This window comes from Uranotaenia lowii, chromosome 3 (assembly GCF_029784155.1).
Source record: "Uranotaenia lowii strain MFRU-FL chromosome 3, ASM2978415v1, whole genome shotgun sequence".
Lineage (NCBI taxonomy): Eukaryota > Metazoa > Arthropoda > Insecta > Diptera > Culicidae > Uranotaenia > Uranotaenia lowii.
Genome location: NC_073693.1, coordinates 187,147,318 through 187,174,370, shown reverse-complemented (window position 1 = coordinate 187,174,370; position 27,053 = coordinate 187,147,318). Strand labels below are relative to the sequence as shown.

The window sequence follows — 27,053 nt, the reverse complement described above, 5'->3', positions numbered from 1 at the left end:
CATCCTGGTTGAACATGCCGTACAGCAGCAGCAAATGCCTTAAGGCCAAGCAGCTTAGACGACCAGCAATCGGGTCCGATGACGGATGCAGCAAGAACTTCTTAGCAGTTAGCAGGATGTTTGCTTCGCTTGGCTTCGTCATCATATCTATAGGACACCGCTTTCAACCGGTGGTGGTTGTTTTCGGCGACCGATTCAACTTTGATCCTTTCGGCAAAGCGTTGAGTTTCCCTTACGGTGTTTCAAATTCCGTGTCACCTGTTTGCTGGATTGTGATTAAAAACTTATTGAATTGTAGGATGACTTGATTGAATAAAATAAGTTCAGATAAGAATGTATTTTCGAATTAAGCTCGATTTTGCTTTCAAAACGCCGGGCACTTATATTTCCTAACACATGGACCCGAAAAACTAAAATCAACAAACTAAACAGTTCAACTAAAATTCAACTTTATTTATTTATTATATTTCTATTAAAATCATACTTTTCTAAAAAGAACCACCAACTTTTTTCTATCCAACGTGCTGACTGAAATAGTTGCTGCTCCGAAAAACTGGGTCCCATTAGTTGCAAACTTATTGAGAGACCTCGTTTCGAAAGCCGAATCGGTAGGGACAGTACTGGAATGCCACCCATATTGGCCGGTTGGATACAAAAATCCTGCACAGCGCACTGGTCTCGATTATTATTACTCCATTAAATCTTCAGCAAGCAATCGTCGGACTTGAAGGGCTTTTCGGAAATATTTCATGGAATTAGTTTTTGTGCAATAAAAAAAAGTTTCTGCCCAAGATGCGATTTTTAACAACTCCGTTGAAGCCCTCGGCTCGTGTATGTATGTCAAAGTGGTTCGCTTCCGTCATACCGAGCCATATTGCTGGCCACTTCGCATTGATTCAGAATCGAGTAAACAACGTCGTTTGTTTAATTCTGCTTAAAACGGTAGAATTTTTTCAGTGCATGTTTGCTCTCGCCCCTTTCTAGTGAGCAAATTTGGTGATTTTGTCGGTCCCGACGGCAACGGCCCTATTTCGCTCACCTTGATACTAACCCCCGGTGCGGTATAGTAGTGATTAAACTCGCGAGCATTTTCACTTTGCTCGCGATTGCTGCGGATGCCCTAACATGATAGTTAAAAAATATTAAGCTTTCAAATGCTCTAAAAACCATTTATAAATTTCGAATAGTGTTTGAGTAAATTAAAAAAAAATCGAAGTGACTAATGGGCCATTTTAACGCCGATGTGACATGTGACTAATATCCATCCATCCATGAAAAAGACATGGAAAACTCTAACAGTCCTAGCAATTTTTAAGCGATATTTCTAGAATTTAGAATATATGCCTATCATACTATGAGAACTTTTTTTAAAATAAAAACAGACCTCCCGACCACAGGAACGGGATGGTCAAATTTAAAATATTTGTAACATTCTGCAAAAAATGAACGTTCCACAGCCAATAAATTGTATTTTTTATTTTGATTGTTGGAAAAAGTAACAAATTTGCAACAATAAATACATAAATACATCAACTAAAAAAATGAATATTGTTTGTGTTTTTATGAAAAATGCAAAATATCATGAAATGAGAGGTTTGAATTATTAGTGTGTGTGCAAGGCCCTCTTATAGAAAAGATTGTGAGTTCCTCAATAAAAATAAAATGTTGTGCATTTAATTGGATAATTATATTTATTGAATAAATGAACAATTGTAAAAAGTTAAAATTCATCCAAACAGTTTATTTCGTCTAGCTTTTCCCAATAATCTTTGCTATTGATCGGCTTGAGTGGACGAAGCTTTTTCAGAATTGTATTTTTTCTTTCAGCGTCTATTCCTCTATTTTCCTTTCTGAATATCAGCAAAGATACAAGAGTAATCTCAGGTTGCGATGCTTCTTTGAGTTGAAAAAATCATTTGCGAATTCAGTAGTAATATCATGTGAATCATTAAATCCCAATTCTTGTTTCGGCCTGAGCAATTGTCCATCAATAAAGAATGAATTCAGGACAGTTCAGGAGAAAAGTAAAGTACTGAATGTGTGCGGCTTTACTAATTGTCTCGAACCATAGCGCTGCGTAAACCGGTCCGTTGATACCACAACTCAATGGCGCAAAAGTGTCGTTCATTACAACTTTTCTTTAGCAAAAAATTGCTTCTTTAAATCCATTCACCCTGGTAGTTGTATCACCTACAAAAATAAATGATTTATGTTATAATAGAGAAAAATGGTTTTTTACCTTCTTCAAATCAACGTGAAATGCAATTTATCGAAACTTGCTTTATCGTTTTGATATTCATTCCTAGAGCTTATTCCAGAGTCTTTGTGGGTCAACCAATCCATGCAAATTGGACACTCCGTATCAATATTTGTTCTTTCAAGTGTGTGTTCGGATTTCTTTTTTTCAATGTAGGGGAGATAAGGGCATAACGAGCATCCGGGCATATAAGCACTCCTCTTTTCTACAAAAGTACGTATTTTCTAAAATAAATTGTCATGAGAATTTGTTTTGTACCTCCTATAATATTCATTTTAACAAAAAAGGAATCTCCTTATCATCTTTATAAAGATATTTTAAAAAAACCAGCCAGGTTCTCAAGTGACGAAAATATTATAATTTTTGAACACCACGAAATAAGCTCTTATGATCTGCAAATCATCTTGATCTATATTGTACGCACTGCAACATTATGCACACATTGTTTCTCAATTTTCACCATCATAAATTTATTGATTTTTCACTTTAATCAATTTTGAAACACGTTTTTACTTAAATTTGTTGGCTCGGGGTGAACAGAGCACTATAAATCGGGGCACGATGAGCGTTTTCTGCAGTATAATCTAGCAGCGAGTTTAACTTGATGAAGTCAGCTAAATTTTAGAGCTACAGCTTGACAAGGTAAGATGTCAGAGAGGTAATTAAAAGACAACGTTTCGATTTTTTTTCCATTTACAATTCATGATCGATTTTCTTGATTATTACATTAAACGGCTAGTAGCATCATCCGCCAAACAAAGCACCGGTAACATATAGGAGCGTGTGTGAATTATTTTTATTCTGTTAACAGACCTAGATTATTTTGTTATTGCTTTGTTTGATGAATTTACGACTCACGTGATATCATCGAGTTGAATTCGCTGCTAGATTCCCCGGAAGAAAACGCTCATCGTATCCCAAATAATGATGTTTATACTGCCCCAGGAAAGGTTCTCATTATGTCCCTACAGTGATTGGTTTCCAGCTTTTAATAAAAAAATTTAAAATGCGTTTTTAAACATTTTTATCTAGTTTCTCAAGTTTCAGCCAAATAGGAAATAGACTATTTTACTGTTTGAACACGAAACAATGATGTAATTTACATATTATAGCCGTTTTCTGTGGTTCAATACGCGTTTTCCTTAAGGTGGCCATTATGCCCTTATCTCCCCTACAATGCCAAAATATTTAATTGGTACCTTATGATTTGGTCGTTTTTGCCGCCCATTTCCACACACTTTCGGAAACGAACAAGCAGCTGCCAGCGGTGGTTTGCGCTGACTTGTGAACGTTCAGAGAGTACCTATGTCACATTTTTGTTTATCACATTTTGTGAAGTATTGCAGTGCTTATGTAATAACGCCACTAGAATTTGTATGAAATAACGTTTCTGGTAAATATAAATTTTTTGCGGAAATCTTGCGTTAATATACTCAAAATCCAGTGCAAAGTTGAATTTAAGTCTTAGAAAATCTGAGAAATTCAAACTTGACAAAAGGTTGAAAAACAGCTACCTTTGAAAATTCGTCAAAATTTCTGTGATTCGTATTCTTACAATCCAAAAATGCTTAAATATGCCAAACTACGTCAACTTTCCAATCCTTTTTTCTAAATTTATCTGATATGACTTAAAACACTTTGACGGTTCATTGTTTGAAAAGTACGGATTTTACACAACTTTTTTACATTTTTGATCATGTGTGGTCATGATCTTAAAAAAATTCCAAATATATCCTTATGTGCAACGTTTAGCTTCTTACTTCAGCTTTCTTGGACACTTATGTAGAAAATTCTTTTTGGGTATTCCGTACTTGATCTACAGTCTTTTATCCGATGTTTTTTCCGGTTTTTTTTTCTTTCTTCGACTTTGAGTAACGGAAACCTGACATACTTAACTTACTTAATGATCCCGCGCCGATCCACCGGTGCATAGGGCCGTGGTAAAAGACCTCCACTGTTGAGGTTCTCGACAGTTCGGATTTCAGCGGCTAGGCTTCACCGCCACGAGTTTCTGGGTCTGCCTCTTCTTCGATGACCTTCTGGATTCCAATCTAGCGCCTCTCTGCAAATCTCGTTTTCATCTCTTCGCAGCGTGTGCCCAATCCATCTCTACTTACGTTCCCGAATCTCGATTTCTAGCGCCCTTTGATGACACCAGCGATGTAGTTCCTCATTCGAGATCCAGTTGCCAGGCCACCAAGCGCGGATGATATTCCGCAGGCAGCAGTTTACAAATACTTGCAGTTTTCGCGTCGTTACCGCATATGTGCACCAAGTTTCACACCCGTACAGCAATACGGATTTGACGTTTGAGTTGAAGATTCGGATTTTTGTCCGTAGAGAGATCTGGCGTGACCGCCAGATGTTTCGGAGACTGAGGTGTTAGCTAAATACTGTCTGAGAAACGTATTTGAGTTACATTACGAGGTTTCTAAAAATATAAATATTGTAAAACAAGAGAAATATATTGGTTCAACTGTGTCGAATTGACACTCCAGGGAAGGTAACGGTTAAAAAACTCTAGGACGGATGAGGGTTAAACTTCGAGCTGCAATATTTAGGTGATTTTAAACACGGTGAAGTCATCTAACACACGTCGCCATTTGGCTGCAGTCTCCAAACTCGTTTGAAAACATCAGAAATTTGACATACCAAACATGTTTTCTGGCAACATTGTATTCCTGACGCCAACAGCCCGGGGTCATCATCGTCCGTGTCTCAATAACATCGTTCACAAGATGGGATATTTCCTTTTCTTCTCTGCTGCGTGCCCTGCTGGAAACTGATTCAATTGCTTCTCATCACCAGGAGTAGCGAATAAAATCTAACTCATTTCACAGTCTTACGCAACTACGACCGGAGCCGGCCATCAGGGTGGAGGCAACAGAAAAAAAAACTCTCAACCTCGCTCCCTGAGCTGTTGTTTGCCATTGGAAAAGAGGTCAAAAGGTAAGTAAGTCATTTACGGAAGGTTCGGTGGAACGGAATGAATCCTGTCATTAGCCACCTTTCTTATACATTTTCTCGTCGCAACTGTTGCCGTGCAGGTTACACGATGAGAAGGTCCAGCTGTAAGATTTTTAGGTCTTGTTTTTGTTATCAATACAGCAATGTTTGCTTTTGCAATTCAAAGGGGAAAAATAGATTTGAAAGTACTTGTTCAAAATATAAAAAAAATTAAACAAAAAACACCACAACGACAAACGAATTGATGTACAGAATAAATAAGCATAACAGTTAAAAATTTTCGGAAAAAAATATTTTTCTTTATAGCACAGACTAATACTTATTGATTAGTCTGTGCTTATGGTGCTTATATTGTGTCGCCAGTCCAGCGCTGTGAAATCAGTTGAGCGACAATGGATTTTTCTCAGAGTAGGTAAGTTAAACCTAACGTCGGAAGTAGTGCGCTGGAATCGTACGGTGACCCGTCATCCAGCGCACTACTTCCGACGTTAGGTTTAACTTACCTACTCCGAGAAAAATCCATTGTCGCTCAACTGATTTTACAGTTTTTCCCTGTAACGACAATAGTATTGTCTATGAACATTCGCGAAATGTGTATAGAAAAAAAAATCCGAAAGACGTTTTCAAAAAGTAAAACCGGAAGAAGAAAACTCTTCGATTATTTGGGCTGTGTTTAAGCAATATGTACTTACAACCATGCATTTCGGGTTTTACCGTTCACGATGGATGTGAGTAGTTAATCAAGCTAAGCTTAGCTATCAAGCTAATATCGCGATGCAGTAAGGATTAATTAGGGTTTGGTTGTAGTCGCGTATTTTAGTTCCCTGATTTTTTGTCGTTCATAGAACGACCAGCGGCTAAGCATATAAATAGTTTATGAAGTTTTAGAAAGTAAACTTAATATCTTTCAATTTGTCAAGCGTGGCACTTAGTTTACGTATGTTTCAACTCAAAAATTCTAATTTGTAGGCACTTTAGTCTCTTTCTTCAAACATGGATTTTGAATTTTGCTTCGAAGCAGATTAGCATTCGTTAGGCAGAGTTATTTAACTTAACTAGTTATTTGTTATTTGTTATTTGTTTATTTTCATCAACAGATCACATATTGATCCAAATGATAGGTTAAAAATTAAAGACAAACTACAATTACTCGGAATTTACCCTATACTATACTTGAAGCACTAAGGATTCTTCTTCGGAATAATTCCCTCGAAACGTCAAAATCAAAATGATCGGAGAAGCGGTTAAACGTCCTTATTGCACCAATTAGCGCTGTGTTAGCTCCGTAGTTATTCTGTCGGAGAGGAGCAAAGAGCTGAAGATTACGATTCCTCAAGCCTCGGGATCGCACGCTGAGTTGGAGTGCTTCTAGCAGTGCAGGGCAGTCGGTTCTAGACGAAAGCAGATCGGCAACAATAGAGGCCCGTGTTGCGGTCCGGCGGGCCTGCAGCTTGTCGATGTCGATAAGGCGGCAGCGGCTTTCGTAGCTGGGGAGTCGGAACGGGTCTTGCCAGTTCAGGTTCCGGAGAGCGAAGCGCAAAAAACGCCTCTGGATGGCCTCGATACGCTCCGAACCATTTTGGTAGTAGGGCAGCCGACAGCCGAGGCATATTCGAGGGACGATCGAACCAACTTGCAGTAGAGACTCTTGAGACAATAAATATCCTTAAAGTCTTTTGTCATGCGGAATAAAAGGCCCAGGCATCTGGAAGCTTTATCGACGATGTAGTTTGTGTGGATCTTGAAATCCAGCCGTTCGTCCAGGATCACACCAAGGTCTTTCACATGCTCAACTCGTGCAATTGCCTCATGTCCAAGAAAATAATCAGTCGATAGCGGAAGCCGCTTGCGTGAAAACGAAATTACCGTACATTTGTTGCGATTCAAAGGAAGGCAATTGACATCACACCAGGCGGCGAAGATGTTAAACTGGCTCTGCAAGACGTTGACATCTTCGGGGCTGTTGATGGATTGAAACAATTTCAAGTCGTCGGCATACGCCAGTTTTGGTCCATCGAGAAGCAGCAGCACGTCGTTGAAGTAGATCAGGAATATGATGGGTCCAAGGTGGCTCCCTTTAGGTACTCCAGAAGAGGCAGGGAATTGATTGGAAAATGATTCACCTGATCGTACAATAAGTTTCCGTCCTACCAGGTAGCTATGGAACCATTCCAGTAAAGAGCCGCAAATACCGATACGATCTAGTTTGGCTATAGCTATTTTTTGGTTTACCTTGTCGAAAGCTGCGGTCAGGTCGGTGTAGATTACGTCGGTTTGAGATCCCTTGGCAAAACTGTCTTGCACGGAAGATGTGAACGTCAACAGGTTTGTTGTCGTAGAGTGTTTGGGCATGAATCCATGTTGTTCGTTAGAGAAATAAAAATTGCAATATGAGAAAAATGGATCTAATACAACCAGCTCAAACAGTTTGGCGATCGCACATAGGGCAGAAATACCGCGATAATTGTTAACGTTCCTCCTGTCACCTTTTTTGTGGACCGGAAACATGTAAGCCTCTTTCCAAATGGAAGGGAACGTGGATTCCGTGAGCGATGATTGGAAGATTCGTTTTATAGGAGTCAGCATATGTGATATATAGCGTTTTAGAAAAGTCGCTGGAATGCCATCCGGACCTGCAGAAACACTGGATTTCAGCTTAGCAGTCGCCTTCAGGATGGTATCGTCATCGATTACGATGTGATGAAAGGAAGTGCTCTGACGTGGGACGTTACTAGCCGCCATAGTAAACTGGTCCGTGGGCATTGAACCAGAATCAAAAGTACTACGGAATTTGTCAGCGAAGAGGTTACAAATATCAAGGTCCGAGGTCGCCGATTTGTCTTCCAAAATCATGTAGGACGGTAAGCCCGATTCTTTCCGTTGGTCCTTAATGTACTGCCAAAACGATTTGGGCCAAGTTTTAAAACCACGCTGAATCCGGATAAGGTAGCCCTGGTAACAACGCGTGCATACTTTTTTACAAGATGCGTTAAGTTTGCGATACTGGTTTTTGGCGTGGAGAGACTTGTGCCTCAAGTAGTAGCGAAGGGCTTTGTTCTTGAGTGCTTTCATTTGTCGCAACTCTTTCGTGACCCAGGGAGCACGTAGGTCAGAGGCTGCTAAGCGTTTTGGTACGTGACGATCGATGATGTAGTTGATGATATGGGTGAACTTCATAGCAGCGGCGTTTGGATCGGAAGATTCGAGCTCAGAATTCCAGTCGATGGCGTCAAGCGTTTGTGGAATAGCGACAAAATCGGCGTTCTTGAAATCGAGAAAAAAGGATGCCGGCTTCTTGATAGGAGTCACAACTTCAGAGATTTCAAGCGAAAGCAGAAGTGCCGGGTGGTGAGAAACAAGCTTAACCAGAGGCGCAAGAGCCAGTTCAATCGTAGCCAATTGGGATCCGTCGTTAACAAAACAGAGATCAAGCAAGCGACCATTCTCATTCTCGACGCTGTTAATTTGTCGGAGAGTTGCTGAGCTGAGTGAGTCGAGGATCAAACAAGAGGGCGTAGTAAATGAAGATCTCGCTGGATCAGCAAATAAAAAACCGCACTGGGAGAAACACCATTTAAGTCCGGGCAAGTTGAAGTCGCCAATAATAAGAATGTCGTCCTCGGGAACAGTAAGGGAACACAACCGGGAAAGGCCGCGGGAAAACGACTCTGCGAAAACCGCGCTTTTGGCTCGATCAGGAGGTAGGTATAAAACCCCAACGAAGAGCTTTCAAGTACCCAGATCGATACGGATCCACACTAATTCCTGATCGTTCCATGATTCGTCGTCGATTGGAGTGCCAGAAAGACCGAATCGGATGACAATCAGAACACCCCCGCCGGTGGACTTAGTGCTGTTGTGAGGATCTCGGTCACGCCGGAACACTGTGTAGTCGGAGCTAAAAACCTGACTGGTAAGGGTTCTATCGTTCAGCCAGGTTTCGGTGAAAGTCACAATATCGTAGCTGGAGCATGAGGCGGCTAGCAGATATTCGTTGACGCAGGAGTTGATACCGCCGACATTTTGGTAGTAGATATTAAGTTGATCTCGTGACCCGACAGACACACCGGATCGTCGTTCACTGGAACGGAAAAATCCATCACGGAGGGGAACTCCCGCGTCAACGAATATCTGCTAGCCACCTCTTGCTCCAGCTACGATATTGTGGCTTTCACCGAAACCTGGCTGAACGATAGAACCCTTACCAGTCAGGTTTTTAGCTCCGACTACACAGTGTCGACGAAAGTTGAATACTTGCGTGTCAGTGCAGGCTGGAGAACCTCATCGCCGCAATCGAACTCAGGGCCGGGACAGCTGATGCCGCTGGCTGGAATCAGCGCGACTGAGTCGAAGGGCTCCGAGGTCTCCGTAAAGCCTAGCTCGTTGCGTCCCGATGAAGAAGCCCGTGAAGAAGCGAGGAATTGAGGATGCTCATGAAAAGCCAGATGATGTAGTCAAAACATCACTCATTACTGTTCTTTCTGGGGTTCCCCAAGGAAGTCATCTGGGTCCTGTACTGTTAATTTATTTATGAACGACAAATTATACTAATTCATGCAGAAATAGTTTTCGATGCGGGTGATTTAAATTTTTATCACTCAAAAGTCTGTAACAATAGATTTGAACAAATTATGTACGCACATGTTCGAAATTCATCTTATCCTAAAAATTATCGATTTTCGTCTATAATTATTTTCACACTCAAATGTATTTATCCATCTTCCCTTTTCTTTAAAATGTACGGCCTGAGTTTTTTAGAATAAAAAAAACGGTTAGATATATCTTGTTACCAAAACAGCAAGTCGATAAATTATGAAAGAAATTTACTTATTTTTGCAAAGCATTATTCTTTTTATAACACACTTTCGAAAAAAATCATCTATGCAAAAAAACACTTTTGATAACATAGGCTAATGCCAGAATGTCATCATGTTGAATTTTTAGAAGCTTTCTAACGCTTCCATCGTTGTACAGGCATTTCAACCGATACCGTTACTTCAAATCATAAAAAGTACCTATTTTTAATGACTTCAAAAGATTGGAGTGTTAAAAGGGTAAAAATTGTGACTTTGCTCTGAAAAACAAGGGATGATGTTTTTGGCTAGTAACGAAAATAAGTTAATTTTAAAACACCGAATAAAACGAGGCAGATTTATTGGAATGAGATCAAAATAAGATTGGAACAAGCAGTTCAATATTGTCGAGCCATCTTCCAGCACAACAGGTTTTAGAGGTACTTGACACCACATCACCGGCAACGTAGCGTAACGAAGAATTGTTTCGCATTTGCTTTGCTTAAAACGTGTCCCATTAGCTCGAGACGTGTTTTCGTGGCAGCAACATTTCTCGGCAAACTGACATCTCTCGTCATATTTGCTGCTACCAATTGCTTTGGCACTTTCTGCTTTTTTCCTACAGGTTGAATCGGGTGAATGGAAAATAAATTAATTGAAAGTTTTTTACTTGATTTAAGACAAAATAGATTTCAGTCTAGACAATTCTGTGTAAAGTTCTGTGCTATTCACTTCCAATTTCAGCGAAACCAAGCTAAGCCATCTATCGGAAGTTTACTGTAGGTAAAAAAATTCGAGCTAGGCGACAAACAAAAAAGCTAATTGAATTGCATGGTTGATTTGGTTCAACGGCAAACATTTATGGGTAAACATGATTATATCTACCTAATCATGTTGACATAAATTGAGCAACTAGTCTACAGAATATAAAAAAATCAAAATGAAAATGTTTAGATTTTATACAAATTTTCATGATTTTAATCATTCTAAAATTTTCAATTTATCAAAAAATGGCTGAGAAGAGACTAGGTATCAAATTGATTTAAATATTTAACATATTGCATTGTACTCAAGTGCGTTGATTTTATTTAACATTCGCTGTCGCTTTGTGATTGCAAGTTAAAAAATCCGGTTCAATTTGCGATGCTGTGTTGAAAAGAGTAACGAAAAACCAATTACGGATCAGAGGTCATTTATTGCCTCTAAACCGCATGGTATACATAAACATGGCAGTTGATTACATTTCCGTACAATAAAAGCTAACGCAAAAATCGATTAAAACGAAAAAGAGCATTGAATGAGAAATTACCCGCATTATTTTGAGAGGATATTGAATGATTTTATCATTCTCCGTTTTTTTTTCATTAAGGCCGGAACAAATATCAAATCCCCCCTTCGATTTTCCCAAAAATCCTGAAGGGGGGAATAAACAAAAGTTCAAGGTATTTTATTGAAAAAAATAATAAATTGTTGTAGACAAATATATTAAATGCAAGCTTTTATCCAACTATTTCAATTCATTGAAAATTTGTCTTGATGCGTCAACTCGAAGTGTCAAAAGAAGGATTTCAATTTTGTTCCGGCCTAATTAGCTTCAAAATTATTTTTTTTCTATCGGTCAACTTGCTGTTTGCCTACATTGCTCAATAGTGACAAAAAGAGTTTCCATCTGTTCCGCCGTTTACTCAAAATATCCCAACGTGTTCTAGAAAAGTTCTTAGACCTTGCTACAAAAAATACCCCCCATTTAACATTGCCTCCAATGAAATGAAGACTATATGTGTGCAATTGTTTTGTGTATAAGTTTTCTTTTTCTTTAAAAACATACTTTTTTAACAGTTTTTTGCTGCCAAATTTTCCATCATAATTGCAGCATTATGAATCGGATTCAGTGAATACATGCTGTAAAATGGGGTGAATAGAAATAAACACTAAGGAATTTTCAGTATGTTATTTGCATATTAAGAATAATTAATCCTTTCTTTCGAGCTTAATACTGAGTTTAAACAAACAAGAATTAAATTTCCTTCATTTTTCTAAAAATAAATAAATCATAAATCATAAATAAAACCATAAAAATTCTCGAATCTTATGTCTAGACAAAAATTCTTTAGAAACTTGGAAAAAAATTTTGATTTATTTTTGAAATTTTGGCTTGATGAATGAAAAAATAACTACCGTAAAATAGAATGCGTCAGAGCAGTTTCTATAGTACCTTCATAATATTTCAGTCAAATTCAGCTCTTTGAACCTACGATTTGGTTTTGATGGGGCATTCTGCGAATTCTAACAACAAAGCAACGAAAATAAGTTGTAAAAATTTGTTTACTATCAGTTATAAAAAGCTACCCCCTGAGTGGAGTAAATACGTGGCTTAATTGAGCTTGTAAGCCTAACCCTAAGCAGAAACAGTAAAAAAAAATGCGGAATTTTAACCCTCTGCCAACTCCGCCTTCAGACGGGGTCCACTAAAATCGGCATAAACCCAGTCCCCATCAGAATGTTTCAAAATATGATAATCAAACAATCCATTCTAACAAAAGCTACAGGTAAGAGAGGCTTTAAAACATGAGAAAACTTGAAATGGACTTTATATTTCGAAAAATCATCAATTTGGTGGCCTCAGAAATCCTTGATCTATGTGTTTTCGATCTAAAAATATTGATTGGAAATTGGCTAATTGGCAGTTATGTTTAAGAGTTATCACCATTCTGGATTGATTATTTGAGAAAAAAAACTAACTTAGCAAGGATAAATTAAACATAAATTCCGTCTAAAGGCAAGGTTGGGAAACAACGACAATAATCCGAAAAATATTCACTTTTCATACAAGTGGATTATCTCAGCTATTTGTGGAAAATTTTAACAAAAATTATTCAAAATTATTGCTCTGAGTCACTCTTAATATATTTTGAAATTTAGAGGAAAATGTTTGGAGTGGGTGATAAATACAACTGAAAAAGTACTGAAAGTGAAGTTCCTAAGCGCCTGTGCTTATGCAATTTTTAAAAAAATCTCATTTATTCTCAGGGATTTTTAATCAAGTTGGTTTATTCATCCCGATTATGAGTTATTTGTAGATCAAAAGTTGTTTGAAATCATAAAACTAAGGGAAATTGCTTTTATTATCTGACGGGTTTGCGCCGGGGGTCTTCAGATCTTCACCAAAATTGAAAATTGGGTTCAATTTTACAACTTAAAAACACATGCATTTTTCAGATTTCTAACGTTTTTATTTTTGGTTAGATTTGGTTATTTTTTTTTTTTTTTTGTAAATAAAACCATATTTCAAAGCTACATTATTCTGTTATTTTTCAATGGAAATCATAAAATTGCGCATCAAAACGCATTGAAATTTTGCAGTCATTTTTTCGATAATGCGCTCAGTTTTGCATCGGAAGTGTCCCAAATTTGATCTGATAATGGACAGTGCAATACTGAAGATTCTGTCAGTATTTTGGATGAGAGTGGGAACGAAATATGTTCCTTTTTATTATGGTAGAGTTCCAAACTAAACGAATAGAGAAAAAGAATACGGTATAAGAATCATATTTTCAATGTAATATGACTTATAATGGGAATTCTTTTTACAACCTGGTCGTCAACTGAGCTCTAAGATTATTTTTACTACATCACTACCACTTTCTCATACCTTTTTGATTACTTGGTGTCCATTGCTTAACTCCCGAAATAAAAACTATAGGAAGCATGTTTATATTCGATTTGTCAGCCACTTTTTTGTGTTCCCAAACACAGGAACTGAAAACTTTTATTATTGGCAATGACTATGCAACTACATTTTTTCAACTGTTTCGCAACTTATTATGTAAAATCCCTCCCAATACAGCCAGAAAATGAAAAAGAAAGACAACCGTATGTGTGATGCGAGTGGAGTGCAAAAATGTCATCCATTAGAGCAAGTTCGCTGGTGTTGGGAAAAAGTGGTAGAAATTTCGTACCCTTTGCACATTTTGAAAATTTTGCCATGCAAAAACATTTTCAAGATCTGTCGCCTTCAACTTTTTTTACAACACGTGTTGTATTTTCGCATGCTGTGATTCAAAAACAGCAATATTTCTATCACACACGGCTGAAATAGAAACAGTGCTGTAAAAAAGTACAACACCCAAAGATCTTGAAAACATTTGTGCATGATAAAATTTTCAAAATGTCAAAATTTCTACCACTTTTTCCCAACACCAGTGAACTTACTCTTATTGACATTGCTGCCTGACTGATATTGTAGCTTGGTCATTCAATTGGTCATTCATTCGACTTTGATATTCTTTCGATAACATTGACTACTGGACGTTTTGGTCAGGAGAAAAGATATTGACTGAAATTTACCAGCCTTGCTCCCATTACATTAACAATATGATATTTATTTAGATTATTTGTTGAAACTTAAAGTCAGTTTTGTTGCAAACACTCTAAAAAACTAGAAATTTAAGTACTTGATGTATCATTTAGATTTAAGATGTAATCTGTTGATGCAAATGATTAGGGGTTTTTACGCGCATGCGAGACGGATCCAATCTATTTCATATGGACTTTTGCCCTTCAAATGAAGATAATAATAATAATAATAAAAAAAGCACGATTTTTTTTATTTACTTTGATAAGAACTTTTGTTCCCATGTTGTTAGACCATTGTGCAAAAAAGAGATTTATTGTCATTATTTCTTTTACAACTCTCAAAGGAGACGTTGGTCCACTTTGGTGTCTTCAAATGAAAGTTGCATCATAAATTGGGCTATACAATGGTAATCTTTGCAGAATATTCGGCGATGTAGACGGTACTTGTAGACATCATTTAAAGCTTATTTACAAATTTTCATGTTAAAGGTCATTACTTAATTTTTAAAAATATTTTATTTGAAAAGTTGTTAAAATTTCGTTGCGTTTTATGCGCTATTCTATGATTTTCGTTGAAAAATAACAGAGTTATGTAGCTTTGAAATATGATTTTATTTTATGTAAATGTATGTATGGTTCCTCATCGGTAGCAAGGTCCTGCCAATGTCTGTGTGGCTTGGCCTTCGAATTGCTTCTCAGGCTTTCACGGCCGATGGTTCGTCCAGGGAAGGCATCCAACCTTCAGAGACCTACAATGGTTGGCATTCCACTCCGCTTGCAATAGTCTCATCAGATTAGGTAACCCCAGATGCATTCCCTCTGAAATATATAATTATTTATATAATGAAACACATCTTACCTGTCGGCAACTTATGGGATTCGAATCTGTTTACAAATGGAAGAAATACGTTGGTTTTTCTGATCAAATGTCTTTCGACAAAAAAAGAGTACATTTGGTAAAATTTCACAAAAAGAAGAGTACGCCCATTTTTCGATCGAAAAAGAGTACATGTACTCCTTAAAAGAGCGTCGCCTTAGAGCCGCCCAGATGTTTTCATGGTTAAGTCGGTCGAATGCTTTTTCGGGGGAGATTCGGCAGCACTTCTAGATAAGTATGTGTCTTTTTCTCAGTCTAGGATAGAGTTAATTTTTCAGTTGTTAAGTGTCGTTTTAAAGAAAAATGAGAGTTGTGTTCTACAGCCAAACGTGTTTTTAGTGAATAGTGATTGGAAGATTAGAAGAAGTATCTTTAACATCGGTGAAAATAATGGTTTTGTTGTCGATGGACGAAAGTTTTTACCAATTTCACTTTCCACTTCGTACCGTCGTAACCGATAGTGCTGCCAACAATTTTATCTATTACGGTGAATTGTGTTTCATGTTAAGCGGGTTCTATACTGCGAGAAAATAATCCTTGGCACTTCTTCTTGTTTAAGCGTTACTGGAACAGAAGAAACCGAACCGTAACGCTTCTAAACGTCAACAACACTACACTGAACCTCGAAAATACCCAAACTTGAGAACTTTCCCCGCCAACCCGAATGAAACTCCCTCCCTACAGGTTTGGCTATTTGTGGCATAGCACAAAGTTAAGCTATTAAAGGAGAACTCATCCCCCAAACTCTAATACCGCAATAAAAAGGAAATCAAAACAAAAATATTTACTGCAGGTACGAGAATCACACCCATACCTGCAATGGCACTGCGATTACCATCTCAGGATGCTAACCGCTCGACCACCGGAGAGTTGTTGAGAGAGGCAGCTACACCATCGTTTATGCGAGACTTTCTGCGAATGAAGCGGGAATGAAAGTTATCCCCCAAAAAAACAGTTCTTCGCTTTGAACTTACCCTCCCCCCCCCCCCCCCCCCCAAACCAAAATCTGCCACGATGGAGGTAACAGAATCAGATCGCTTACAACAAAACCCCCCAAAAAACAGTTCTCCGCTTGAAGGACAAGTTTGGCTTATTTTCAAGCTGTGATTTTTTCACAAACTTGAGTTGTCAATATCGAACTCAGGTTTGGCGGGTGGCAGTTCTCAAGTTTGGGTATTTTCGATTTTCAGTGTAATGACGTGTGGGAGAGAGGAACAAGTAAACCAAGAGTAAATTGTGCATTTTAATTGATCGATCAATCAACCAGCTGAAAATGAGGTTTCTTAACAACGTTCGAAATGATAAGTACATTTTTTCATTACTATTCATTTTTATTTTATGTTTGAAATGAATCAATAATCATGATAAGAGTGATTGGACAGCAAAGATTACAGGGATATCAGCTGATCATCAGATCTAGTGTCAGACTGTGTGGTTCTTTTTTTTTTGTCTTGTCCCGCTAGGAGAAGACTGTGTGGTTCGACTGATTTATGTTTAATGTTAATCCCAACAGGATGAAAAAAAGAGTAAGTAAGGAAACTATCTGAATTCAGTTGTAAATTCACAGGAAGCTACTTAAAGGTTTGCATTCAAAAGGGTTTATTTTCTGCTTGCCATGAAATTTATTTGATGTTTTCATATAAGGTCCAGTAGGTAAAATTTTCAATTGAGGTCAATAAGTATACAAGTATAGAATATGGGTAGTTCAATAAAATCAACTATTTTGTTGATTTGGATGTTTAACAAAAAAAAAACTAAAAATTCACCAAAGATTTATTGTTGTATAGCTGTTTAGTATAGTTTAGTATATTGAAACTTTTATTTCATCGTTTTTATCCTTCCACGAAACAATGGAAGGATGCAGTTATCATTTGGAATGTTTTTATATGATCTTTTGAATAATTGATGTTGAATATGTTTTTTTATAGGTTTTTAGAACACTATAATTGAATAGGAATGCTAAAGAATAATGTTTTAAAGGGTGTAGAAAAATTTGGAAAATCTTCGTATAGGTGCCTACATAATGGAAATATCAAATCTTATAGCATTATCGCAAATTATATTAGTTATTGAATAACTTATAAACAAAGGCCCGTTGCCTTTTTATAAAACTTATCAAGTACCACAATAGCATATGGCGTAGAAATAGTAGAAGTTGAGATGATTATGTGTTAATGTTTTACTGATAGCTTTACAATCACATGAGACAAGATATGACAAAACAATAACATTTTATTTAACGTAGAGTACACTTGTACAAAGGCTTGTGGTTAGTAATTTTTTTAATGTTATTTCTTTAAAAAATATTCTCAATTGTTAGTAATTCAATAAGTGAATTGTCAAGCCTTGGAACGGTTCTTGCGCGTTGATATTTTCGTTTTTTTTTTCTTAGACAAGTTTTGATGAGTTTCAAAAAAAAAAGAAAATGTTATATTTATAAGCGTTCTGATTTTAGCAATCATTTCATCATTGATTGTTAAACTTTATACATGATGATTTGATTTTATCAAACCGAATAATAAATTTAAAATTTTGTAGTGAATTATTTATAACCAAAAACAGTTTCTGACTGCTCAGTTCTAGCTTACTTAAAATACAATTATTTATTATTATTTAATTAATTTGATTATTTATTATTCGATATATTGTAAAGGACTGGTTATTATAGTTTGGTATTGATTAGATTTAGTGGTTGACAGAGGAGCAATAGTTTGGTGATGACCAAACTAGTTTAGAAAACACTTGCGATCATTCTTTATTGAAAGTGTGTCTTTATAATTTTATACACTAACGTTATTTGCTTAATGTTAACTAGAAGGAATAGGAAGAAAGTCGCGAAGTCATGTAACATTAATTAATTAAGCGTGGTCATAAAATTTGTGATTCAGGATCAAAGTAATAGAACCATTTCATTTACTTGAAAAAAAAAAAAACAAGAAACCATAATAATTTTTTACTTAAGCTGAAATAAAAAGTATTAATTTGACTGATAAACATTTTTGAATAATACTTTATTAAAATAAAAGTTGCTTAACGGATTCAGTTTTTTTTTACCTTTCACTTTTACTCAATTAGCAACCGTGGGTGATGAATTTATGTGAAAGCTTTATTTATTAAAAAAAAAATGATTAAAGTAAAAAATTTGTTTCAAATCGTATAATAAATTTTGAATCCACTGTTCTTGAAAATAAGTTGCCAACGTTATAAAAAGAAAAAAAATGTGGTAGTAAGCTCTATACAACTTTAAATCGGCTTGTTAATTTTTTGAGTAGGGGAAAAAGTATAAATGAGTCTTAAATGTGAAGAACTGTTACTGTACTAAAAAGAAAATGAAATCACAGGTTGAAATTTTTTAGATAAGTTGCTCTGTTAACAAAATTGTTTCAAACGATACTGATACTTATTTTTAGTTTAGTTTAGTTTATTTGTATTCAAAAGTAGCGTAAGACAATTGTCTTTTCATTTTGCCACAGCGGCGTAATCGTATTGATGGAATGCACTTGTTACTTTCATTTAAATCTCTTAGAGAATGATTGGTTTTGTCCACAATTAACATTTCTTCTAGTTAAATAACGTTGAACATTGCTTTCTAAATGTGCTTAAATTAGGAATATTTTTCATTGGGTTTGGTAGTAAATTCCAAAGAACAACACCTTTGACAAAAAATGTGCAGTTATAAAAAGAAGTTGTATGATTGGGGATCACATAATTTCGCGTCCTAGTGCCGTTGAAGGGTTGGAGTATATTGAAAAGATATGAAGGACATTTATTGGTGATGATTTTATGAAACATAAGACATGACCGAACTTTAATAAAATTGTAAAACGAATATCCTAATAACTTATGTTGCAAATGAGTAACTCGATCTAAACGGCATAGGTTAAAGACGAAACGAACGCAACAATTAAGCGCGATTTTTATTCTGTCGAGAGCTCTTGCAGAAATTGTAGGCAGTAGGAAATCACACGCAATAAAATATGGTAAAATGAAAGTTTTAAAAAGTTTTAATTTGACGTTCTGGTTAAGGAAACTTGACTTAAGCTTTATGTTTCTAAGCACGCCGTAAATTTTACCGCATTGGTTCAATACGTGGTTATCCCAGTCGAATCGACTGTCAACGATAAATCCTAAGCTTGTAACTTTGTTTGAAAAAACTATTTCATTATCTCCTAGTTGTAAGAAAGGCTTATTTGTGCATACAGTTCGTGTTATCAAAAGGGCATTTGATTTGGATGCATTCAACGTCATCAGATGATTTTTCGCCCACGTATTTATAGCTTGCAAATCTAGGTTCATTAACTGACCGGTTTCGACCATGCTTTGGTTTTTACAATTAATATACAGCTGAATATCGTCAGCAAACAAATGAATGGTGCAATATTTTACTATGCTTGGTAAATCGTTTATATACATAGTGAATAATATAGGGCCTAACACGGATCCTTGAGGCACTCCAGAATTAACTGGTAAAAAACTAGAAAAACTTTCATTGCTAAACACTGCTTGCTCCCGATCCTTTAGATATGAATGAATCAATTCAATAGCCGTTGGCTGAAAATCGAAATTCGTGTTTAATTTTCTACAGAGTGTTTTATGAGAAATTGTATCGAATGCCTTCGAGCAATCGAGCAGCACCATAAGAACTTTGTGGCCTTCATCTATGGATTTTGAAACATCATTGCATATTTTAAGCATGGCTGTTTTTGTACTATGTCCTGGTCTATATCCAGATTGATGCTCTGTTATTAAGTTGTTGAGATTTAAATACGTACTTATTTGTTTTTTCATTATTCGTTCGAAAACTTTTGATAGGGCACTCAATATGCTAATTGGACGTAAATTCGATAGCGAAGATAAGTTAGTTTTTTTCTTAAAAGGGATAATTTTGGATAATTTCCAGGCTTTTGGATATATTGATGTATTTATTATACTATTGAAAATGAATGATAAGTGATTTATGATAACTGGTAAAATAAGTTTAATAAACTTTATGGGTATATCATCCATACCTACGGCATTAGATTTAACTTCATAAACGGCGTTGATGATGTCATATTCTTCGATATTATTAAATTTAAAACCTGTTGAATTTGAATGGTAGTAGTTATGGGCTTGAACTTGATCTACTGTAAAGCTTTCATGAAATTTCTGATTGATTTCGTTTGGATGAAAATTGTTTTCCGAACAAGATTTGCGTTTCGATAAACCAATGTTTCCAAGTTGATTCCAAAATTCTTTGGGTGACAAGTTCTGCCTGAATTTATTGTTGTAGTAATCGCGTTTTGCTTGCATAATTTTCTTGTTTGCTAGATTTCGAAGTCTTTTGAAAAATACTAGATCTTCATCGGCTTTAGTTAGCTTCCATTTAGCGTAAGCGCGATCGCGGTCGATAAATGCCAATTGTAAATTTGAATTAAACCATGGGTTGTATTTTCTTCTACTAGAGTTATGCTTCCGCAATGGAACACAAGTATCATGCAATCGCGTAATATTGTTGTTGAACATTTCTACGATGTCATTCGTGTCGGAGAGAGCATAAAAATGAGACCAATCTATTCGATTAAATTCTTGAAAAAAGATGCTTGGATCCAACCGTTTATAATCTCTATAAAAAAAGGTGTCGTTTTTAATTTCTGTATCGTAGTTGAATGAAGCGTATATCAAGTCGTGATTAGAAGCATTAGGAACACTTATTTGACCAAAACGAATAACAGAATTCTGCCGGCTTGTAATAAGCAAGTCGAGTTGTGAAGCTCCGTGGTGATGGAAAAAAGTTGGTTCGGTCCCGACGTTGTACATACCGATTTCCGTGAGCACATTACAAAATCTTTCGGTTTTACTATTTTGGTTCATAAGATTAGTGTTGAAATCTCCTGTTAGAATTATGTCGTCATAACTACCTTCGTATTTTAGAACTTCATCGTGAATCATTTCTGCACAATCTATGGTGGGATGGTTGTAAAACAATCCAATAAGAATTTTTTTATTAGAAAGGGTTAGCTCAACAAACATAAATTCAAACGTATGGGAATTCCTAACTATGAAATTTGATTCAATGAGTTTACTTTTGTAACATTTTTTCACGTAAAGAATAAGCCCACCTCCGGTTTTACCTATACGATCACTTCTAAAAGTAGAATATCCGTCGATGGTTATTAGACCCATATCTTTAGTATGATTAAGCCAAGTTTCACATACCCCAGCAACATCAACTGATGAAATTAGCAATATTTGTTTGTATTCGTCAAATTTAGTCATGTTTTTGGCACAAATACTTTGCATATTAAGCATACAGATCGATAATTTTTTAGATTCGAAAGATGATTTCATTACGATTCCTGGTATGCACATATCTGTCAGGGTGTTGTTTTGGTTATTGAAGTTAGCCATTATCACAAAACGCACATTTAGTGAAGCAATGATCAATAAAACTAAAACGTGTTTCTGAACAAACAATTTTTCGTAAAAAAAAACGAGTGCAGCTTAACTCGAAAAAAGCATTTTTCGGTTTTGTAGCAGTTTGATAGTCACGGTCAGCAGCAACTAGCTTATCGATGGAAGCGCCAAAGCAGCATTCTAAGACAGGAACATCCCTCGACGACAGCATTCTGATCAGCAACATACTTTTAGGAATTGGAGTCAGAGGAAAATTTCGGGATGGATTGGAAGGAGAGAGAGCGCTTGTTGGAAAAGGTTTGTTTTTCTTGACTTTTAGGAGGGGAGTCACGGGATAGCTTAAGGATGGATTGGAAGGACGGAGAGCACTTGTATGGATAGGTTTGTTTACTTTTTATAGCTTTTAGGAGGGGAGTCACGGGATAGCTTAAGGATGGATTGGAAGGACAGAGAGCACTTGTGAGGAAAGGTTTGTTTACTGTTTGTAACTTTTAGGAGAGGAGTCACGGGATAACTTCAGGGATGGATTGGTAGGACGGAGAGCGTTTGTACGGAAAGGTTTGATTTGTTTTGTAGCTTTCAGGAGGGGAGTCACCAAGGAAGATCAGGATGGGAGTCAAAGGAGAGAGATATCTTTTTAGGAGAGGTTATTATTGCAGCAGACGATTGAGCTCATCCTCTGATGAGATCGGTGTACCTTCGTTCTCGGATATTTTCTTCACGAACACCACACCGTTTTTAGTATAAACGGATGCAAGCTTTTTCTCTCGCTTGAGATTAAGAGCTTTTATGTTGAGTGACCGAGCGGCGGGTGAGAGATTCTCGTTCACATAGATCCGATCCTTATTGTTGAACCCGATGATCTCGAGCGTGAGCGTCCTAGTTTTGAGATACCTGGAGTAAAAATCGTTCCTCTGGTTGGTGATCGCAAATTGGATCATCACTATATATGCCTTCCCAGCTACCATAGTGGCTCTCGACAGGCGTCTCATGTCGACTAGGGGCACCATCCCAGCATATCCAAGATGATCACACAGTTTCTCAAAATACTTGTAAAGGTTTTCTCCCTGGACGAACGGGATTCCTCTCATCAGCAGATCGTTGGTACACGAGGACCGTGCAATATTCTCGGTGTTCAATTGTATGCTTTCTGTATTGCGTGAGACTGAGATGCTGAGATCGGTGATCGTTTGTTGTAAACCCGAGCGTATGAGATCGATCTCTGTTTTGATTTCAGTTTTCATTACCAACATCTCCTCTTTGAACTGCTTTGAGATTTCGGTCTTTGTCCGCTCCATTTTTTCCATCAACAGCTCAGCTAATTGGGAGATGGACATCTCTTCTGGCTCATCGGCTACCCCGCTATTGTCTGGCTTATTTCGCTTGGTGGTTTGGCTCCTTGAGGTCATGATGAGATGGGTCCGGTGAGTTGAAGGTAGAATGTGCCAGTGGGTACAACTCCGCTTATACAATCGCGAACAATGGCTTTTTTTTCGGAATAGAAGCGAAATTATTTTTCCGGGTATTTCGCTTTTTCTAACGGATGGAATCGCGTCGATAGCCACCGGTTATAGTTCGACCGTATATTTACAAAGTGGAGAAACTTTGGGACGATTGTAAGGTAAGATTCTTTACTTTTTCCGAGTTAAATGCGCACGACGATTTACTCGATGCACTCCATAATACGAGTTGGAGAGTAATTTTTACTATTCAATTTTCTAACATTAAGTTCTGCCTTGGGAGCTCAAAGACCATGAAATCAAAATGTTAAGAAGAATGATAATGATCAGAAACTTATAACTTCTCTCATAATTATAATCATAAATTATGCTATGGCACGGAGAGTCTCCGTCGGAGACAAATGATAATTCTAACAACGAAAAGAAAAGGCTCGAAATTATAAAAACTGTTTTTTTTTTATTTTTTACTTACGAACATTTCCCATGATTATGTTGATAAAAGGTCTCTAAGTGTGGTTCTTGGATCAAGGCTTATATTTCATTCAATTTCATTATAGAAAAATCAGGTAAATACAGCATGTGTAGATCAACAATATAATCGATTTAGGCAGTTCTTTATAAACTCATAAATTTTGCATCAAATGAACTAGCTCCAACTGGAGTTGATTATTAACTAAATTACCATCAAATCGACTAGCAAGTTGTAATCTCTTTTTTCATGACCATATAATATAGAAATAGGATTTAAAATGATTTTATTATTTTATTTTAAATGAATATTTGGCATATTAAATGTGTATTTTTGGCCTTTCCCAGAAAAGTGAAAAAAAAAGGTTTTCGTCAAATGTAGGAATTGTAGTTGAAAACAACAGACAAACAAGAGAATAGGCATTGCAAAAATGAAACTCGTCAAAAGTGTTTCCTATCATATCCTTCTACCCAAACCTCCAACCTAAAAACTTTTTTGCTAGGATGCAGAGGTAACCTCGGTCCTAAAGCGTAATATTGTTCTTTTATCCTTTTCTTTTTCTCCAAACCTATCTATTGACTACTAGGAAGTGGCCGGCGCCGTTATTGATATTTAAAAAGAGAGCATCAGTTTTGTTCATTGTGAATGTGCTGTCAATCCCAGACACCATTCTTTTGGCCCCTGGGCAAAATTGATGGCCTCGGTCAATCACGGAGTAGTAACCATTGGCGATGAATAATTCGTTCTACTGAGCCACGCCAGCGATCATGGTATCCGAAATGTGTTGATAAATTTGACATTATGAGTTACTTTTTCATTCATTGCTGGTTAATTTTCATTGAATCAAATTTGAAAGTACATAATGCAATATGTATCAGATTATTTAGAAATTCTTTATGCAGAAACTTTATATGACATTTCGGGTTCAATGATTCAAGGTGGATGTGAGAAGTCAATCAAGCTAAGCTAAGCTAAAGATTTTATCAACACTTATTCAACTTTTTATGAACAATGATCAATTAGGAACTATTTTTGTTAATGATGACGAATGTAGGAAGAAAAATATTTTTATCACATCAATGTGTGTCCATATGTGTAATGTATTCTTTTTGGCGCTGAAATCTTTTAGAATGGAAAAATTCTAAGGATTTTGGCGCTGTATTAATAATTTCACTGCTCTTTCAAATCTTTCCAAAAGCGAGCAATGGCGCTATAACCATGGTCGATGACCTGAGATGGAGGTACAGGGATCCAAAATTAAACAGTGTATGATGGTTAAAGAAGAATTTCTTTAATTATTGTATTGTTAAATTTTGGACTTTATGTAGAAAAACCTAATTTCCATCCCCTGAAGGAAGAATCGCAAGGCCCAACACCAAGGAGCATAGAAATATCTTAGCATCTATGCTCCCAACGAATGAATATCAAATAATCATGGGAACGTATGGTACTGTTGTCCACGTTTCTTCCTCCTATGGTTCCAGTCGTCTCTGCGTCCAATACTGCACAGTGGGCCCGGCCTTGATAAGATGAATAGTGAATGTACGTGTACGTATCATAAGCACTATTGGTTGTTGGTGGTTGTTGGTGGTTGTTGACAGTTGAACGTTGAACGATATAGACGTGTTTCCGCGCTCTTTTTTTTGTCAAAGCAGTCAAGTGCCTTCGTCAGTTAATTTTTTTTTTTTGTGTTGTGCTACCGCGAACAAAAACAAAACAAAAATGCCAAAGTGTCATATTTCCACTTGTGATGTCGTCGATAGCGTCCACCTTTGGACGTGTACGGGCCCATGTCACCGAAGGTTCCACGCCGCTTGTGTTGGAGTGCAGCGAAATTGCGAGGAGTCAATCAGGAGGTTCATGCTCCCGGTTTGCCGTGACTGCCAAAATTTGATGTCAGAGCAGATCGACCAAACGAAATTAATGGCACAGCAAACAGAAATATTGGAGCAACTAAAGATCCAAAACATCTCCCACGAAAAGCTGAGTTCTCAGGTGGCAAAATTTTCTTGCCTAGAGACATTGATTGATGGTATCGACACGATCTCCAATCAGATCAATGGCCAATAAATTGAGCTTTCGGCCCTAATAATAGCGGCATTGCGACCACCTCCGTCTGCTGAAGATTTACTTGACACGCTCTCATCATCAATGAAAGAGCAGTACGTGTCAGCTTTTGACGGTCATAAAACGAAAATTGCTCAAACGTTTGAAATGCTGGAGGAGATGATTTTGGGCCATCAAAACAGCCTGATGAATATGGTCGAAGAGCAGCATCGTAACTGCTTCACCAATTTGGAACAGGAGCTCACTCCTTCTCTACAGTCCATTGCAGTAGAACTTAATGCCTTAAGGGCAACTGTACATAATCCTTCCGCAAATGCGGACCTTATTGATGAACTTCGATCCATTCACGATGCCGTTAGCGCGAAACCTGTCCTTTCCCCACCTGCACCAGTGACGAGCCTGGCCGAGGAGCTGAACCCTAAAGTTGTCTCAGGTTGGCGACTTTTGGGCACAAGGAGGGTGTGGAAAGCTGACTGGTCAGCCTACGATGCAAGGCAAATGCGTCGCAAGGAACAAAAAAAAACGCGGATAAAGCAAAAAAGAAAAAAAATCGTCAACGCAAGGCGCGTAACCGAAATGCGGGCCTAAACCAACGAGACTACCCCAACAATAAATTAAAAAGCCGATCTCCACCTTCCACTGACAAGGAACTGCTCGCTGCCGCCAAGGTTACGTTCAATAGGAAACCTCAGCCGAAAAAGAAGATGCCGACCTTCATCAATTTTCAACGTGGAGAAACCTTAAACCCTGGATCCTCTTCTGTGCCATCAAATACACCACCACTGGACCCCGGACCCTCTCTTGTGGCACCAAATACGCCACCACATCATGATAGGCTACCGGCTAGGTTCCCGACTACTTCTGCGGCAACGACTTCACCGTACCAAGCGAATATGTGCACACATCATGCATCGACTTCCATGCCACCATATACAACGTTCAATCCGGTCCCCACTTCATTCAGTGCACCCTTTGCCGGCCCCTGCTGCCACCATGGTCCTAATGCATTTGATTTCAACAACCCGGTAATGTATCCATATTTTCTGCCCCATCGACGCGTGCCACTATAGGTACTAGCTCTTTAATTAATGTTGACCAAGCGGATCGCGTTACAATTCGTTCGCGCGACCATAGAACATCTTCTGCTCTGAATACATCCGCTATAGTAAATAATAATGAAATTGTTGCTTACTGTCAAAATTTTAACAGAATGCGAAGTGCATCGAAATTAAATACAATTTATAAAAATTTAGCAGCTAGTAGTTATACTATAATTTTGGGAACAGAAACAAGCTGGGATGCAAATATAAAGAGCGAAGAAGTTTTTGGTTCTAGTTTCAACGTATTCAGAGATGACAGAAACTTTCTTCTTTCTGACAAGAAATCTGGCGGTGGTGTGGTTGTGGCAATC

The 27,053-nt window shown here is 37.2% G+C and overlaps 1 protein-coding gene across 1 annotated transcript; it reads right to left on the bottom strand.

The window, feature by feature from the left end:
• Window positions 1–232: 232 nt before the first annotated feature.
• On the bottom strand, window positions 233–21,640 carry LOC129752937 (uncharacterized). Its single transcript, XM_055748728.1, has 5 exons — window positions 21,600–21,640; window positions 8,962–9,305; window positions 7,681–8,892; window positions 7,457–7,521; window positions 233–265 (listed from the first exon to the last, which is right to left on the bottom strand). Exons 1-5 carry the CDS (start codon window positions 21,638–21,640, stop codon window positions 233–235), a joined length of 1,695 nt encoding a protein of 564 aa, XP_055604703.1.
• Between the last annotated feature and the right edge of the window lie 5,413 nt (window positions 21,641–27,053).